The sequence below is a fragment of the Watersipora subatra genome, chromosome 5, assembly GCF_963576615.1.
Source record: "Watersipora subatra chromosome 5, tzWatSuba1.1, whole genome shotgun sequence".
NCBI lineage: Eukaryota > Metazoa > Bryozoa > Gymnolaemata > Cheilostomatida > Watersiporidae > Watersipora > Watersipora subatra.
Window position 1 is genome coordinate 20,933,108 of NC_088712.1, and position 17,230 is coordinate 20,950,337.

The 17,230-nt window shown below is 35.3% G+C and overlaps 1 protein-coding gene and 1 non-coding gene across 2 annotated transcripts in view; one reads left to right on the plus strand and one right to left on the minus strand.

Annotated features, from left to right (window-relative positions):
* Positions 1-17,230, minus strand: part of LOC137397194 (uncharacterized) — a 60,609-nt gene that overhangs the window by 18,045 nt on the left and 25,334 nt on the right. Inside the window, exons 9-12 of the mRNA XM_068083482.1 lie at positions 10,012-10,193; positions 3,510-3,581; positions 2,655-2,830; positions 1,368-1,574 (exon numbers count right to left, since the gene is read on the minus strand). Of these exons, the coding sequence (XP_067939583.1) occupies positions 1,368-1,574; positions 2,655-2,830; positions 3,510-3,581; positions 10,012-10,193 (637 nt within the window). The remainder of the gene's footprint in view (positions 1-1,367; positions 1,575-2,654; positions 2,831-3,509; positions 3,582-10,011; positions 10,194-17,230) is intronic.
* Positions 186-256, plus strand: Trnas-gcu (transfer RNA serine (anticodon GCU)). Its single transcript has one exon. It is a non-coding gene; the product is annotated as a tRNA-Ser (tRNA).

Below are 17,230 nucleotides of genomic sequence, written 5' to 3' on the forward strand. Positions count from 1 at the left end.
CCTTTTGAACTGTATATCATTTTGATGCTCCAAGCTGATAAATTCAAAGAAATAAGCGAGGTAAATCGTCTTTTCACATTTTCCAAAAAATTTATTTTTCAAAGGTAACTAAAGAAACATAATGACTTTGTCTACATAATGGCTCTGTCATACAGGCGTTACACATGATCACGCTCCATTGTGAAGCATCGATGGTTCAGTGGTAGAATTCTCGTCTGCTACGCGGGAGGCCCGGGTTCGATTCCCGGCTGATGCATTTTTGTTCCAATAGCATTTCTTACCTATTTTTCATTTATCCATTTCAAACTGCGATGTTCTCGAGGTAACTAAAGAAACATAATGATTGCAGTACACTGAGTCTGATAGAGTGTGTATATTTGTTATAAATAGACAAACTAATAGTTTTAGTGTAAAACTCTTGTTGCTGAGGAGAAACTTATAGCATTGTCTATTTCTGATCCTTCATCATGAAATGTTAATCAGTGTGTCATTAGACACTAAAGTTCTACCAACAGCCATTTTTTATTTCTCAGTCAGTTAGAAATACCCTGGGTATTTTGGTTATATCTCAAGAACTAATAGTTCTATCAATTGCAAATTTGAGTGACACTGAAAACATGTTACGCACAATGCGACCAAATTTTTGTATTCTTATGGAAATTGAAGGTACAGAAAAACAAAGCGAAACTAAACAATCGAGTTGAATCGGTCGTAGGAAAGGTGGGAAAACAACTGAGTTAACTCAAAGTGTCAACTTTAGTGAACATTCTTAAATGACAAGGAATAAAGACAGTGGGGTACCTCTATATGACAAGGAACAAAAAAGGTATGGGTACCTCTATGTGAAAAAGAATAAAGTAAATAGGAGTACTTCTATGTGACAAGAAATAAGCAGCGGGTACCTCTATGTGGCAAGCAATAAGTAAGTGTACCTCTATGTGACAAGGATTAAAGAAGGTAGACGTATTTCTATCTGACAAAGAATAAAGTAAGTAGGGGTACTTCTGTGTGACAAGAAATAAAGAAAGTAGGAGTACCTCTATGTGACAAGAAATAAGGAGGGGTACTTCTATGTGACAAGGAATAAAGAAAGTAGGATTACCTCTATGTGACAAGGAATAAAGTAGGGTACATCTACTTGACAAAGAATAAAGAAAGTAGGAGTACTTCTATGTGACAAGGAATAAAGAAAGTAGGAGTACCTCTATGTGACAAGGAATAAAGAAAGTAGGAGTACCTCTATGTGACAAGAAATAAAGTAGGGTACATCTACTTGACAAAGAATAAAGAAAGTAGGAGTACTTCTATGTGACAAGGAATAAGTGGGGGTACCTCTATGTGACAAGGAATAAAGAAAGTAGGATTACCTCTATCTGACAAGGAGCTGTGTGAGAAGCTAACATGGTCGTGCATTTACAGCCGGTTTCGGCATGGCCACTCAGTTCGTTAATCTTCTCCGTCATCCGAACTAATCTTGATTTTAGATTGCTGTTGTGTTGCCTGAGTTTCTTCAATTTCTGATCAGGGGAAATGGGTGAAGTTGACTGGCTGCCCCACTGATATTGGTCGGTGGGCTATGGACAAACAGAGAAGTTCTATTACTCATGTTATACTGTCATGACAATTATATATGCTGTCATTCTAGTAATAGGCGTATGGCTTAGGATGATGTAGTGATGCCTTTATACCACAATAGTGGTTTTTCTGTTGTAACAACAGGAAACAGAGTTGACACATTTTAGTTATGGCTGACATGTTGTACTCAAAAATCTTTTCCTGCCATTGCTAACAATCTAGGATTTCGCATTCCAGCCATAACAAGCACTGGAATTGTTTTGGTTTCAATTTTTTCTGTGTTAAGTCTTAAAAAAGTTAAACCCAATCCTTATAGTGCTGAAATTATAGATAAAATATCACAAGTATCCATTTTTTTATAATTGAATCATTGTAATGTCGGTCAAATTGCAGTAGATACATTCTGTTTTAGTGTAACGGAAATCACAGTAGCTACTCACAGTTAAACTGGTCTCCAAGTTATAAATCGGCAGACTTGAAGATTGAATTAAGGAATGCATTTACCAAGGTTTGCGTTTAATTATTTGACTCTACAGATGATTATTTTACTTAGCTTATATTTTTAAAAATCTATTTTATGAAAACTATTTTTAGAAAATATAAATTATATCATCAAGTAACACAACTGCTGTAGGCGACATTTTGGTTTTACCTCATATAAAATGTGATAATTTTTATCAATTTCATTTGTATAAGTTTAGTTAACAAAAATTATTTTTGCATAAATTATAATTTAAAGACATAAAACTAATAAACACTAAGATATTTGATATAAACATAAAAAGTTTTTTGTTAGCATAAATCAAAAACATGCAAACAAAATATTTATTACGTTGTGAATCTTCTTTGGCTTTTGTATCACAGTCATCAAAGATTTATGATCTTTTTTGCATAAGACCTGCTTTGGTTGTATGAAAACCCGCCTAAAATTACGTTTTCGAATGAATGGCGATTCCCACAAAAGGTGTCAATAAAGCATGAAAGTAAATAATCAAACCCAAGTGAACAATTTGCAGAAAAATCCGTTTAGGTTTTAGTTAAACAGACAGACAAATTTATGTAACGCAAACCCCGCCCACCTGAAACTTTGAAGAGTGGCAATTAGACCTATCTCGGTGTGGTATAGTTTGCACTTTTTGTAGGACTCTCAAGTTGATCAGTTGAGTGCATAGAAACTGAATAATTTCATCATTCTTCAATGGCACAGATCTGGCTGCTTCTAGTTTTAAAGAAAGCCATGATAGAAGGCCTGAACCTAGAAAAAAAGACATTCAGAGGGTATAAAGAGCAGATACATAAAATAGCAAGATAGATAGATTCAAGGCAAAACTAGACTATGATCAAAATTAAAAGAATAGTAACATAAAATTATGCATGCTGGAAGAACAGTAATAAATTATTGAACACACAACATAAAATGTCAAAGGAATTTTAGGACGGTTGACGTTAGATGGTACTGTGGGAAGTTCCACATTCCCAAGTTGCATGCAGTGATGAACCCTATACATATAGAATTAATTTGCTATGATATCTGCTTAATCTGGTAAAACCATCTTTTATTAGAGTAAATATTCTTTTTAGCCACAAGGAAGGTAGGCGCTAGTCACAAGGAAGGTGACAGTTAGTCACAAGGAAGGTGACAGTTAGTCACAAGGAAGGTGACAGTTAGTCACAAGGAGGGTGACAGCTAGTCACGAGGAAGGTGGCAGCTAGTCACAAGGAGGGTGACAGTTAGTCACAAGGAGGGTGGCAGCTAGTTACAAGGAATTACAAAGCTTTTAAAATAGAAGTGCTAAAGCTGCATCAGTATAAAAGACTTCAGACTAAGACTGTCATACGGATGTCCTAGAACAACAAAAGCAGCTGCAGTCGAGAGCCGATCACATAAGTCGGTTACCATGGCAACACTAATGTAAACATTTGGCAGAACATACCTGAAAAGGACTGGGCAGAGTCGAAACATAATTGCTCAGGTGCTGAATTGTAGACATCATTGCAACAGTGATCTACAATACATATAACAGGCGTTCAATTTTAGACATCATTAGGAAGTCTGAAACAAATGCGAGACTGCGTGTTAAACTATGTGCATAGTTTCCTTTCTGTCACCCAAATACATTCTGCCTCAATACTACAGATTTAGATAGATGGATATATAAATAGATATATAGATATAAAGGTATATAGGTATATCGAGATATAGATATACAGATATATAGATATACAGATATACAGATATATAGATATTTAGATATTTAGATATTAGGTATTTAGATTATAGATATACAGATATATAGATATATAGATATACAGATATATAGATATACAGATATACAGATATATAGATATATAGATATTAGGTATTTAGATTATAGATATACAGATATATAGATATACAGATATATAGATATATAGATATATAGATATATAGGTATTTAGATATTTAGATATTTAGATATATAGATATATAGATATACAGATATACAGATATATAGATATATAGATATATAGATATATAGATATATAGGTATTTAGATATATAGATATATAGATATACAGATATATAGATATATAGATATATAGATATACAGATATATAGATATATAGATATACAGATATATAGATATATAGGTATTTAGATATTTAGATATTTAGATATTTAGATATATAGATATACAGATATATAGGTATTTAGATATTTAGATATATAGATATACAGATATATAGATACGTAGATATGAACTTTACTATCACTGGTCAGTTTTGTTTTAAACAAATTAGACAAACAAAAAACAAAAGATAGTAAAGTAAATTATGTGCATTAAAAGAAAAAGCTCTCTTTTGCAAAACACTGTTCTATAATTTAAATCGGCAAGATATTGGTGTCTGGTAAAAGGTGTAGTGGTGTTTTAGAAGGAAGTAGAAATGTAATGGATGGTCAGGCAGATTGAAGATACAATTTGATTATTGAACAATATTAAGGTGTTCAAATCCATTCCAGCAGCATGCATAGATTTGAGGTATTTTATATTCTTTATGTAATGGTCTTTAGTGTATCCAATAAACTGTTTTTTAGATTATTCAATGACACGAGTTTGGAGGTTAATGGCTGCCATAGAAATCGCTGCATTTTTAGCATTCCTTAAAAATCTTGTCATAACCACAAGAAAACAGTTACTGACAAGGCTGCCTGTAGCCTCTGACCTCCACAGTGCAACTATTCCTCTCATCCGGTGCTTTCAGAAGCACTAGTGGAATATTTGCATAAGTAAAATTGATGTTGTGTATCACTATGTTTCCATGATGCGCAGTGCTTCGGAGTTGCGCTATCTCCGAATCATGGAAACAGCGTCTTCGCACTGAAATCACTGCGCACTGATCAGTGCGAAGCCAGTGCAAATTCGCAGCAAGGAAACAGCGACTGCGCAGTGGCTGCGCATAGCTGTAATGTCGCGGAGACGGATTCTTCGAGAGCCATAAACTAGTACAAAGGTTGTCCTGCTAATCTTGTTTTTTTACTATTCTTTCGATCTTCTTTCACCTAAATTTAATTATGATCTGCATTCACGACGATGATGAGGTGATTACTTTCCTGGACTTTGTTATCGATGCCAACACTTTTCGAAAAATAGGTGGCAAGTCCTAAATTAACGTTTAAATAATATATTACTTAAAAATACTTATTAAAAATATAATACTATGTAAAAAGTGTGTTAAGATTTGTAAAACCTTGTGAATGTGTATTGTAAATAAAAGTATAATGACGACAGAATCATAAAAAGACCGTTTATGACGTTCGGTATCCGTGATCATTTCTATTTCTCCATCAGGCGATTCGATTTATACAATTTCTCTTCTCTGGCTAATTTGCGGTATTTGCTGAAATCCACTGCGCAGTATGGAAACGTACAATCCCCTCGACTTCGGAGGGGGCTGGCTTCGCAGTACTGCGCACCATGGAAACATAGTGTATACCTACTGCTTCCAGCTCTACCATATTTGACAGCAGGGGTAAACACTTGACTCTACTGTTACTGAAAGGCGGTAACAAGTGCTGTGTCTCTAAGGCTAATATTCAGGCTTTTCAGTTTTGAGGCTAGCATTCTTTTTACTCTACGTAAAGATGAACTTTTACAAAATTTTAGTCGATTGTATCAGAAATTATCAGCATTTTTCTAATCATTTGTGATTGTTTTGGTTTTTTGAAGTGATCTGAATGCCAGGATATTTCAAATTGAAATTGACAAAGTTTAAATGCAACTAAAATCAAGCAAAAGTGTGATTATGATGTCTATAGTTGCAAAGAGACTGACAGAATAAATACGTATAACACTACAGTTAAAACACAATCCATCGTTTTTTTTGACGTCGTCACCCTGTAGGCACATGCGCTTGTCCACGAAAAAGTCCCCATCTTTGTAGAAAACAATCGTCATTCTCTTGATTAATAGTATTTTTCGATGTTTTTTTAATACTAAAATAAAAAATTTGCAAACAAAAGCATTGTTTGCAATAATTGCAGAAGCTTCGTGTTTTAACAATAAAAGTTGTCCATAAAGATGGCAGAAAACGATAGAATGACGTCACGAAAAAACGAAGGATACCTTATATCAACTATATCAACGATAGCTACTAGTGATGTCAACTCGGCACGCGTTTTACTTCTGAGCATTTTAACCGTGATCAAGTTTTGTTGATTTTAATCTTAAAACATCCTGGCAGTAAGGCAATCTCAAACATCAAAAACAATCATAAATAATGAAAAATACCGATACTTTCTGATAAAATCTAATAAAATATTGTGTAAGTTCATCTTTATTTTCATAGCGGTTATGTCTAAACAGCATCACTATTTATCATTCGTCCCACCCACTCCTGTTGACTAATCACAGAACTTCACAAAGTTCTTCAGACAAGATGCTGTATTTGAACAAGCTAAATACTATTTGCTGAAAAGACCAGTGCTGAGGTTTGAAATTCTTCCTTTGCCGATGAGTTTCGGTTTGTCTTAGCTAGTATGACACGCAACAAAGCGATAGGAGTTCACAGAATCAAAGTGACTGCATGGATGAAGACATAAAATTGATTTTATACACAGCATGTTTCAACACTGAGGGAATGATGAAAGGTGGTGATTAGTACTGACAAACACTGTGATGTTATAGATAGCTTCCATGATAGTAGAAGGGCTCTGTTTTTGGCTTTTATATTTGCAGAATTTGTAGATGCAACATTATAATTTAATAGTTGGTTATTTTAACTTGCAAAGATTGTATCTTTACATTTAATTTGTTGAAAGTGAAACTTTTAACAAATTTCACAACTTCAATCTCTTTGTTGCAAAACTCTGGTAATTCAATTTGTTGAAAGTGAAACTTACAACAAATGCCACAACTCCAATGTCTTTGTTGCGTAACTTTGGTAAATGATAAGTACCACAGTTTCCCAAATACAGGCTCCTACATTCAATAAAACACCTGTTCCAACGTGTCAAAAAGTTAATCAAGCTATCATGATGGTGCCAGCAGACAGGGATGAAGAGACAGTCAGATAGAGAAAATAGATTTCGGTGTAAATGGATACGTTTGAAGTGACGTTTGCTTGCTAGTCTGTTCTTTGTATATGAGCAGAGCAACACCATCTATTGGGTATCAATCAAATCATTAATATTCTTTCAAGATATTTTGACGCAGTGCCAATTCAGACAGTACATGTGATTATCCATTGTTACCTAACAGGTTCTACCAGATTTTATCAGAAAGTATCAGTATTTTTCTATCATTTGCAATTGTTTTTGATGTTTGAGGTGATTTGATTTGATTTTTGATGTTTGAGGTGATGTGACTACCAGGATGTTTCAAGATTAAAATCAACAAAACTTGATTGCAGTTAAAAGGCTCAAATCAAGTGAAAGTGCAATTATGATGTCTATAGTTACAAAGAGACTGACAGAATAGAGACGCATAACACTGCCACTTGAATGCAATAGCCGATATCAACTACAACAACTAGTGATGTCATTCGCATGCATTTTGCTTCTGAGTGTTTTAACAGCAATCAAGTTCTATCAATTTAATCTTGAAACATCCTGGCCATCGAATCATCTCAAACATCAAAAACAATTTCCAATGATAAAAAATACTAAAACTCTGTGTAAGTTTAGCTTTAAATGCTGAAATGGCTGTTTCCTCGCATGCTACAGGTTTTATCCTATCTACAAAGGCTGACTCACACCATATCGTGGTATTACAGAGTTGTCTGCTCGGTGATTATTTGTCGACTACATACACCATAAACCTATTACATCGTCGAGGCGACGCTGATACATCAAGAAAGATTGCAGCCATTTTTTAACTAATTTTTGAACGTTTTTGAATTTGAACAATGTGCACCACTTCGGCCATGGTGATTGGCCGATGTGGAGTGCTCGATCTATACTTTATTTTATGTTAGTTGTTGTGGGATTAGTATTTTCACATTTTCATGACAAGATGGTATAATGAAAACACTATCCCGCAGACTAGTTGCTGATGTAAACGCGGATGGGTTTGTGATAGTGTGAATATTGTTATTACAGACAATCGGTGCAGTATTGTGGGATTAACATATGGTGATATAGCGTAAGTTAGCCTTGTTACTAAGCATGGTTAGCTTAGATGGAGGAGAAGAGCCAATGTGCCTCCCATAAAAGAAAAAAAAATTCTGTTAGGTTCCTGGGCCAAGCCGAAATGCTCTCGAGTAAGAAAACTACTAGCAAGCAAAAAGGTGGTCACTTCCAAGTCTCTATTGTTTGAAAGGCAGTTTTGCTTGCAGCCGTTATGTCATTTTCATTGGTAGAATTAAATGCCTCATGTTATTATGATGAGCTACACGAAAGGCAGATCATCTTGCTATAACTTTCATGGAGATCACTTGAAATTTTATTATTGGCTCATGCCAAGTAAAATTGTTGTAATTAGTGGTTCAGCCAAAAATCTGTTAGTTGGGGCAGCCTGAAGCATTTCTTGTAACTAGTGTAGGCGTTTATGAGGATGTGTTATGGAAAATAGTCTCATTCTTATTAAAATAAATTGCACATGGAAGAATTTTTTCTCAATATGTTTTAGGTTGATCTTTGTACCATTTTGTCACTCTGTGTATAGAGTTAAGTCACCCTAGTACATGGAACTTGGAACATGGAACTTGGAACTTGGAACTTGGAACTTTTACAGCGCTGAGGGATAAAAGTGACTGGTGGGACACATCAATTAGTATTGACTCGGCTGAACTCTGCAAGTTGTCTCATGACAATCAAAACAATACATTAGTGATCTTGCATGTGAGTGTGAAAATTAATCATTCCACCCTCTGGTTCACACTGTATGTCAGGGTTGTCCTCTCCGCGATTTTTTTTCATCCATATGCACCGTAAGCCTAGGCAACGCTGCTACGTCGAGAAACATTGCAGCTGTTCAACTTTTCCGATATTTCACCGAGCATTCATGACAGTCTGTGCAACACTCACCCCTTCGACAATCATGATTGGCTGTAGGGGATCACATAATAGTTGCTGCGGGACTAGTATATCAGCATTTCAGCTGCCGCATTGTGTAATGTGAACAGTATTTGCCGATGAAAACGCTGATGGGGTACTGAAAGTGGGAACAATTTAATCACAAACGATCATCGATGTATTTTGGGATGCGCGCCAACATATTGTGATATAGTGTGAACGACTCCAACTCTCTCTCTCTATCTAATTAATTTTTACACAAGGATAAGATTAAATATTTAGTAAAGCCTAATAATTGACAATGGCGCATACGAGTGGTTATAACTGATTATTGAACCACACTGATTATTAAAAAGATTTTGATATGAAATTATTCGGAGTATAACCAAATCTGCTTATACTTTACAAATAAATATAAGACTATTTTTCGGTGTCTTCTACTACCAATAGTAACAATTTGAACATGCTCTAAGTCAGAACAATTACCACTATCACTATGCGTTACGTCGTTATTAGTATTATTATTACTACTGTTATAAGTAAAATAATCTCTGTCGCTAGTATACTATTACTAAATAGAAAGTCATCAGAATTTCACAGATCTATGATTCGTAAAGCCTCGATAACTATAGTGCATCTGACATAGCTGGTCATTGCGAAGAAAAATTGCATTAAAATTTTAATATTTGCCGAAGAAAAACTTTGCTTAGGGTGGCGTTTAAACATGTTTTCCACTGGCTCAACGTGACTTTTTTCATTTAATTACAGACATGATAGGATAGTTAATCAACTACTCACCAATCAAAAATGCTTCCTATTGAGCTTGCTAAAGCCGCACCACACGTCTCTTAGCCATACACAAATGCTGGGCTGAACCGCACTACTCGACTTGTCATACGCAAAAAGTTAAAAGCCCTTAGCTCTATAGAAGTATTTATGCTCACCTTCCATACAGTCTTCTTCACCAGAAAACGCTTTCAAGTTGAAGGTAGGCGTTTCCTGCCACTCCTCCAGATCGTCTTTACACCCTTCTTTCATCCAGCACTCCTTCACAGTTTGGCAGCAGATGGACATCTTGCTGAGCTGACAGGAAGTACGGAGAGGTAGGTGATCAGGCCTCACTGATCTACATAATTTATGCAGCAACATTGTTGATTATGAGCTATGTGTTACTTGACAATTCTGAGAAGGAAAAGAATATGTGAGATCAAATCGCAAGTATCCGGCAAAGCTGATTCTACAAGTATTATAGCTGTTGTAAAAGCCTAATGCGCAGCAAGCTTGGTAAAAGCGTAAAATCTTTTTCCAAATAGCTTTCCAAATCATGCTTGCGTAGGCTGCAAATCAAAAAAATTAGATATTTTTTTACAATGTTGATAGGGATGAGTTTCTTTTTTAAAAGCCGTAAAGAACTTTCAGCAACCTCTATACAACCTTGAAAATGACTATGCTGACGTTTGCATATCGGTTCTATTCTCATCAGGTAGATGAGGTATGTCCTCTCAATATGGAGATTTAATTGTTTGCTCGCGGTTTCTAAGATAAACGATTTAAAGATTAAATTTGTTTGCCAATCGTATTAACGATATAATCATGTAATGGTAATTTATTTCGCACCTGATGATTTTCAGGGTAAGCGATACTGGAACTAGAAATGCACCTGCTTTCTCATCTTATAATAAGATCATTCCATGTCCTTCCAAGTAAACGGGCATTCATGAAATAAATGTTGTTAATTATTACGAACACAAAACAGTTTTTCTAAGTCGAAATATAAAAATATTAACAAAAATTTCACAAGTTTTATGCATAATAATACCGCAATATATTGAAAATCATCTATTCGCAATGTCAAATCTGGTGATTTTTGGAAAGCGTGAAGCTTTATCGAGTTGTCATATCATGAGAGGAGTTGTCATATCATGAGAGGAGTTGTCATATCATGGTATAACAATTGACAACTTGTTTAATTAATGAAAAATAATATTAAAATTCTGACTGAGACATTCGTACGGCGATTTACAATGAAATATGACATATAAAGTTGTCTGCTCGTTTTTCTAATCTACATGTAGGTTGGAACAAAGATAGACAATGAATAATTTCATACTTTGTGCTTCAGCTAGATATTGCTTCTCATAATACATTTACGATACATTCACTAAACTTCTTCGGAAGGCATTTAGAGAGCAGGTCCTAACTTTTACAAGAACATTGGCTTGTTACTAGCTTGAAATAGATTTACAAGTTAAAATAACTTGCAACAAAAACTTAATATTCATCAATTTTTAACTTAAAATTAAACAAAATTTCAATATCACCTTTTAAATCTACTCGATAGGGACACTTATGCTTTTGAAAGTGCAAATTCTAAGATTAACATCAGACTTGTTATTAGTACAGTCAACCCCTCAACTTACTATTCTAAGACCAGTATGTTAAACTCCTAATTAGTACAGTCAAACCCTCAGCTTACAATTCTAAGACCAGTATGTTAAACTCCTAATTAGTACAGTCAAACCCTCAGCTTACAATTCTAAGACCAGTATGTTAAACTCATTATTAGTACAGTCAACCCCTCAACTTACAATTCTAAGATTAACATCAGATTTGTTATTAATACAGTCAACCCCTCAGCTTACGATTCTAAGATTAACATCAGACTTGTTATTAATACAGTAAAACCCTCAGCTTACAATCATTTGAACGACATTCGACATAAGTCAGGTGTTGAATGGCGACATGTTATTTGAAAACATAAGCGAATGTCGAATTCGACGTTCACTTATGTTTTTAAATACCCGTGCAACGCCAGGCATTTATTTAGTATTTAAATATATTTGATATGCAGTAGACGTTCTTATAACGTATTCCTAAACTCAATATTTACACAAACTTGGAATTATGAGAAATTATTTTTAGCACAAAAAGTTCAAAATTTGTCAAAAAGATAAAGTCAAAAACAGGTTCAAAATTGAAAACAATATATAAAAGTAACTAAAAAAATATGTACAAAGTTAATTTATGTCCGGTGTAGGTTAGTATAAGTCATTCTGCATATTTCTACTACTCTATCTATCACCAAATCTATTCATTGCCGAGCCTTCATTTCTGTTCACAAGTCTTGAAGGTAAAGTAATAATAAAGGCCTCTTTTTACTTATCATTATTATTATTTTATCTGTTGAGTTTCTACATACAACTTAGTTTTTACATACAACTTAGTTTCTACATACAACTTAGTTTCTACATACAACTTAGTTTTTACATACCACTTCGTTTCTACATACAACTTAGTTTCTACACGCAACTTAGCTTCTACATACGTACAACTTAGTTTTTACATATAACTTAGTTTCTATATACAACTTAGTTTCTATATACAACTTAGTTTCTACATACAACTTAGTTTCTACATACAACTTAGTTTCTACATACAACTTAGTTTTTACACACAATTTAGTCTCTACATACAACTTAGTTTCTATATACAACCTCGTTTCTACATACAACTTAGTTTCTACATACAACTTAGTTTCTACATAGCTACCTATATTGTATTTGTTTTAAAGCTACTTGTGATTATTTAAGGTACTTAGCCTTGTTTTTGAGCTTTATAACAAAATTAAACAAACTGCAATGTGATCCGTTGTGATATTGATCGCGGATATTGATTGCGGATATTGATCGCGGATATTGATCGCGGATATTGAAACAAATGAACGTAGTATGTTGAGGATTAACTGGCTATCATTGACAGAATGTTTGCAAGTCAAGCCATTGCCAAGGCAGCTGGTTGCTAACGCGAAGAGGCTACAAGGACTCTGTTGCCTGAAAACATTTAAAATGGAGTTGTTAACCCTACTTGCTACAATTGTTCAATAGAGGTAAGGGTGTTTCTAAATAATTTATGAATCAGCCGGTCAACAGGCCAAACTCAGCTGTTGCGGAGGAAAATCGTTTACCAGCACATTCGGCATACTTCAAACAAGGCACACCAATTTACGTAGCATAGTGTTATTATGATCAAGGATAAAGTTATGGCAGCTCTTATATCAAGGTTTGATTGACTGAAGCAAAAAATATAATAGCATGAAAATCAGAAACATAAAAAATTTAATTATGCAACCAGTAAGCCCACGTACCACTGCTGAATGAAAAACCACTGGCTGCCTGTGACAGATGTTATGCAAGATAGAAGGACAGCTTTCATCCCACCCAAAAACTCTAATAGTATCGTCTCCCACACAGCTAGCTAACTCTTTGCTGACAGCCGAGCGCGGCAGCACAAGATTTCATTAGTCAAGAATGTCGTTAAAGACATTTTGAGGAGGGTAGAAAGCTATCAAAAGCGTCAAAGTATTTCATCACCTGCTCAATCATGTCAAAAGGTCGTTAACTTTCACACCCCTTCAAGTAGATCAGCATAACTCTCGCCCCTTGCTGCCAACTGTCACTCTAACAGCGTGTTGTCACTTTGGGGGAATATTACAGGCTATTATAATGCTCTCCTCTCAGCTTTGATATAAGGTGTATTTAGATTCTCTAAATATTTGATTAGTGAGCAGGAAGGTGTTGAGATTCCAAATGTTACTCATCCACAATTTCAGGAAAACTTTGGTAGTTTGTGCATTGATTGAGAGTGGATAAGCTAAATGTGGCAGCGCATCATTAAAAGTCGTAACCTGAAATTTTTCAATAAACTAATGTTTTAATGGCTAGGATAGCTGAATGCTTGTTTTATAACATACCGTATTTTTCATGCCATAAAGCACATTTAAAAGCCTAAAAAACTCTAAAAATTTGACTGTGTGATTTTTATACGGTGTTCTATGTGTGCAGACTCAGTTGTGCAGTGCGCCTTTTGGTAACTACACTACGGTCACCGCTCTACAGACCGCTTTTTGCTAAAGCAACGGAAAATCCTGCTAAGTAGACAGCGGATCTGTGATTCTAATAACTATTTACGTGCTTGTTTAAGAAACTACCTAAAATATCATCGATAAAACGACGTGCTTTACCGATGTGCTGCAGACAAGTTCGGTGCGAAGCAGACAAGTTTAAACTCTCAAGTTTAAACTGTGCTCAGTTTAAACAGGGACGCGGAGGCAGACAAGTGCCACCGGCTCATGCCGATAGATTATGGAAGCATGGGCTAAGGTAAAGCCAACCTCTATTGTCAGAGGTCTCGAGAAAGCCAGTGTCAATGTTGAACCGCAATCTGCTGGCGAGTATGACTCGGACAATTATGAAGACCCTACGTGATGCCTAAAAGTGTCCATAAAACTAATTTAGAAAACTGACCTTAATCTGTATATATAAATCTCAGTGTTTGCCTTTTTGTTAAACCCTGTGTCCAATTAGCAATTATAATCTAGCAATGAAAAATCTACACAGTAGTGGATTTGATCTCTAGACCATCAGATCTAAAGGCGGCCAACTTAACTATTAGGCTACACAGTAATAGCTAGGATTGGTTAATTGGTTAAGATACTCACACTTCAACCGCTTGCTGAGAGTTAACAACTATCATTGTTGATCTGTACGCAGAACGATTGTCAAACTGGCCCAATTACTTCAGTAAAGATTTTAGTAAAGGTCTAGCTTAGGTATTAGTTAATAATTCTATCACCAGCACAATGCCGGGCATTTGGCTAGTATTAACATAAACTTGGAATTTTAAAAACTGAAACATAAATTAGGAGTTATCCTCTTTATGTCACTGTCAGCAATGACCCTAGGCTAAAACCAACAACACATTTTTAACTTACTCGATTGTGTTTGTTATAAACAAGGACCTTGTTATCGTAGCCTAAATATCTTAAAATACTCATTTATATGTTGGGCCACGTCTTTGAATGATGAATCACCAGACAGACACTCATTTGCTGTCAACAAACCCTGTCCATCTGTGATATTGCCTACCAAATTGAGATAAACACTACCGCAACCCTCCTAAAGTGTTGAAGGATACTCAATTGAAATGTAACCGCTTCACATTTACCTAATACATACCACTACAGATAGAAGGTTCGAAAACACCCTAAATCCATTGACACATTTCTTAGCCGCACAGGCACTACACATTTGTGAGGACATTTGACCACGCTTTTCATTAGTGAGGTCATAGAGGTGCATGCTTGCTGTCTACAGATAATAGCTCTACGGCTCAAGGCTTACTGTATGGATCATCATGTGAGCCATGCAACACAACAGTTTGACTTTCACAAACTTTAAAGAAATTCTTTCATTAACACATAAATTCCATAGTCGTTTACACTACTATATATAGAGAACTATCTAGAGGGAGATAACTTCTAGGTTTTCATTCTGAGGCTGCTTTGCAATCAGGAATTTGTTGGAGATGAAGAGTTGTGGTTGCTGATCCTGAATCAGCAATGACTGCGGTTTGAACTCGTAACATATTGCATAAGAAGTCAATGCGCGGCTCTACCACTTGGCCAAAACAAATGTCAGTCAACTGAGTACTTAAAATGTAATAAAGACTGCTAAAATACGTAAACTACTTTTAGACTAGTTGTTAGACTCCCTGTGCGTAGGTGTATTCAATTGAGTTGCACAGAAGATGTTCAAATTGTTATCCTATATCTTGACAGTTCTCGCCACGGTAACCGACTTAGGCAGGCTCAGCTCATGCCTGCTGCTGTATCAGCTAGCAGTGTGGGTCCAGCGCTTTTTAAAAGTGTGATAAAGAACACCAAAATACACAATTGAAAGAGAATTCTTCTTCAATTGTGTGGGGTACCCAATTAGAATTGTGGAGGGTATTCAAACATGCTCTTAATAAAACTTCAAAAACCGTCCTACACAGTGGCTACCTTGTGAGTCATACATAACCGATTGCAGCCTGAAATCTCAAGAGACAGGGTTTTGTGGGAGAAAATATAAAAGGTAATGGTCAATTATGTAGCCAAATAGGTTTCATTAATCAAAATCCACTCAACATTATTGCCTGGTTCCTTTGAAGCTGGCTTTAAATACTTGAATGGAAACCTTTTATAATACCAACTTAGTTGGTAAGAACAATGAAGTCTGGCAACAACAATAGAACTGTGTCCCTTAAGGAATGCAATAACTTCCTTACCTACTGTGACATGATACAATACAATGGTTGTCATTGCAATTACTATTATTCAAAGTGCTCTGCAGTGTCAAGGCTGAAAAAACTGGAGGCCTAATGAGAGCCATTGTGAAAAGCTAGTACAAACATCCGTAATGCTTTGGGAAGCATACAAGTTTTTCAACACATGTATGTCATTTCCTGTCTGTAGACATCATCGCAATTACTGGTCATCATCAGCAGAAGAAACAGTAAAACAAATGAGATACCTTTCTGTGGTGTTAACAATAAGAATAACTCTATTTTATAAATAGAGTTATTCATACATAAAGTTCACTTGGTTTAACAGTGGCTCAAATGTCGGTAGGTTTTTAGAATTCCATTTCCTTTTGCTGACTAACAAAGATATGTGACATATGAAAATATGCCATTGTATCCAGACGTATAAACACAGGAGTCTAGACGCAATTTATTATCATGTTTATAACATATATGTCTAAATCTTTAATTGGCATTGATATCACCAACAAAATGATGTTTTTGGGTACGTAACAATAAAAACGAAAAGACAGAAATCAGGAATTATTGAGTGAGTGGGAATTAAACAGAGGCGTTTTAAAAGTTGGTAATCTACTAGTAGTGCAGAGAAGTCGGGATAGTGAATTGTTGGATGTAGTAACAGAAAGCTCATAAACTGAAAAATACAATGGTAGATGTAGAATGGTGGTGCCATAGAATAAAAATTGTTGTTTGTATTGTAAAATGGGGTACACAATAAGTCATCGAATGGTCAAACTTGGAGTTATCTTCTATCAGTTGTTATAGCGATAAACAACCGGCTCGACAACTAATCTATCATTAGCTTGTAAGCAAATTCGACAAACATGTTTTCGTAAACACCGAGCACAATTGTTGTAGGTCAAGTTTGGTTGTTGTAGTTCGAAAAGATGAAAATATTCAGAAATTTTTATTCGTTGATGCAGCGGCATGCATGAGCTTATCCACTGTCAGCTTAGCTTGCCCAACTCGGCTATCGTGGCAAGTGCTGATTGGGATTGGGCAGATACCCTATTATATTCTGGA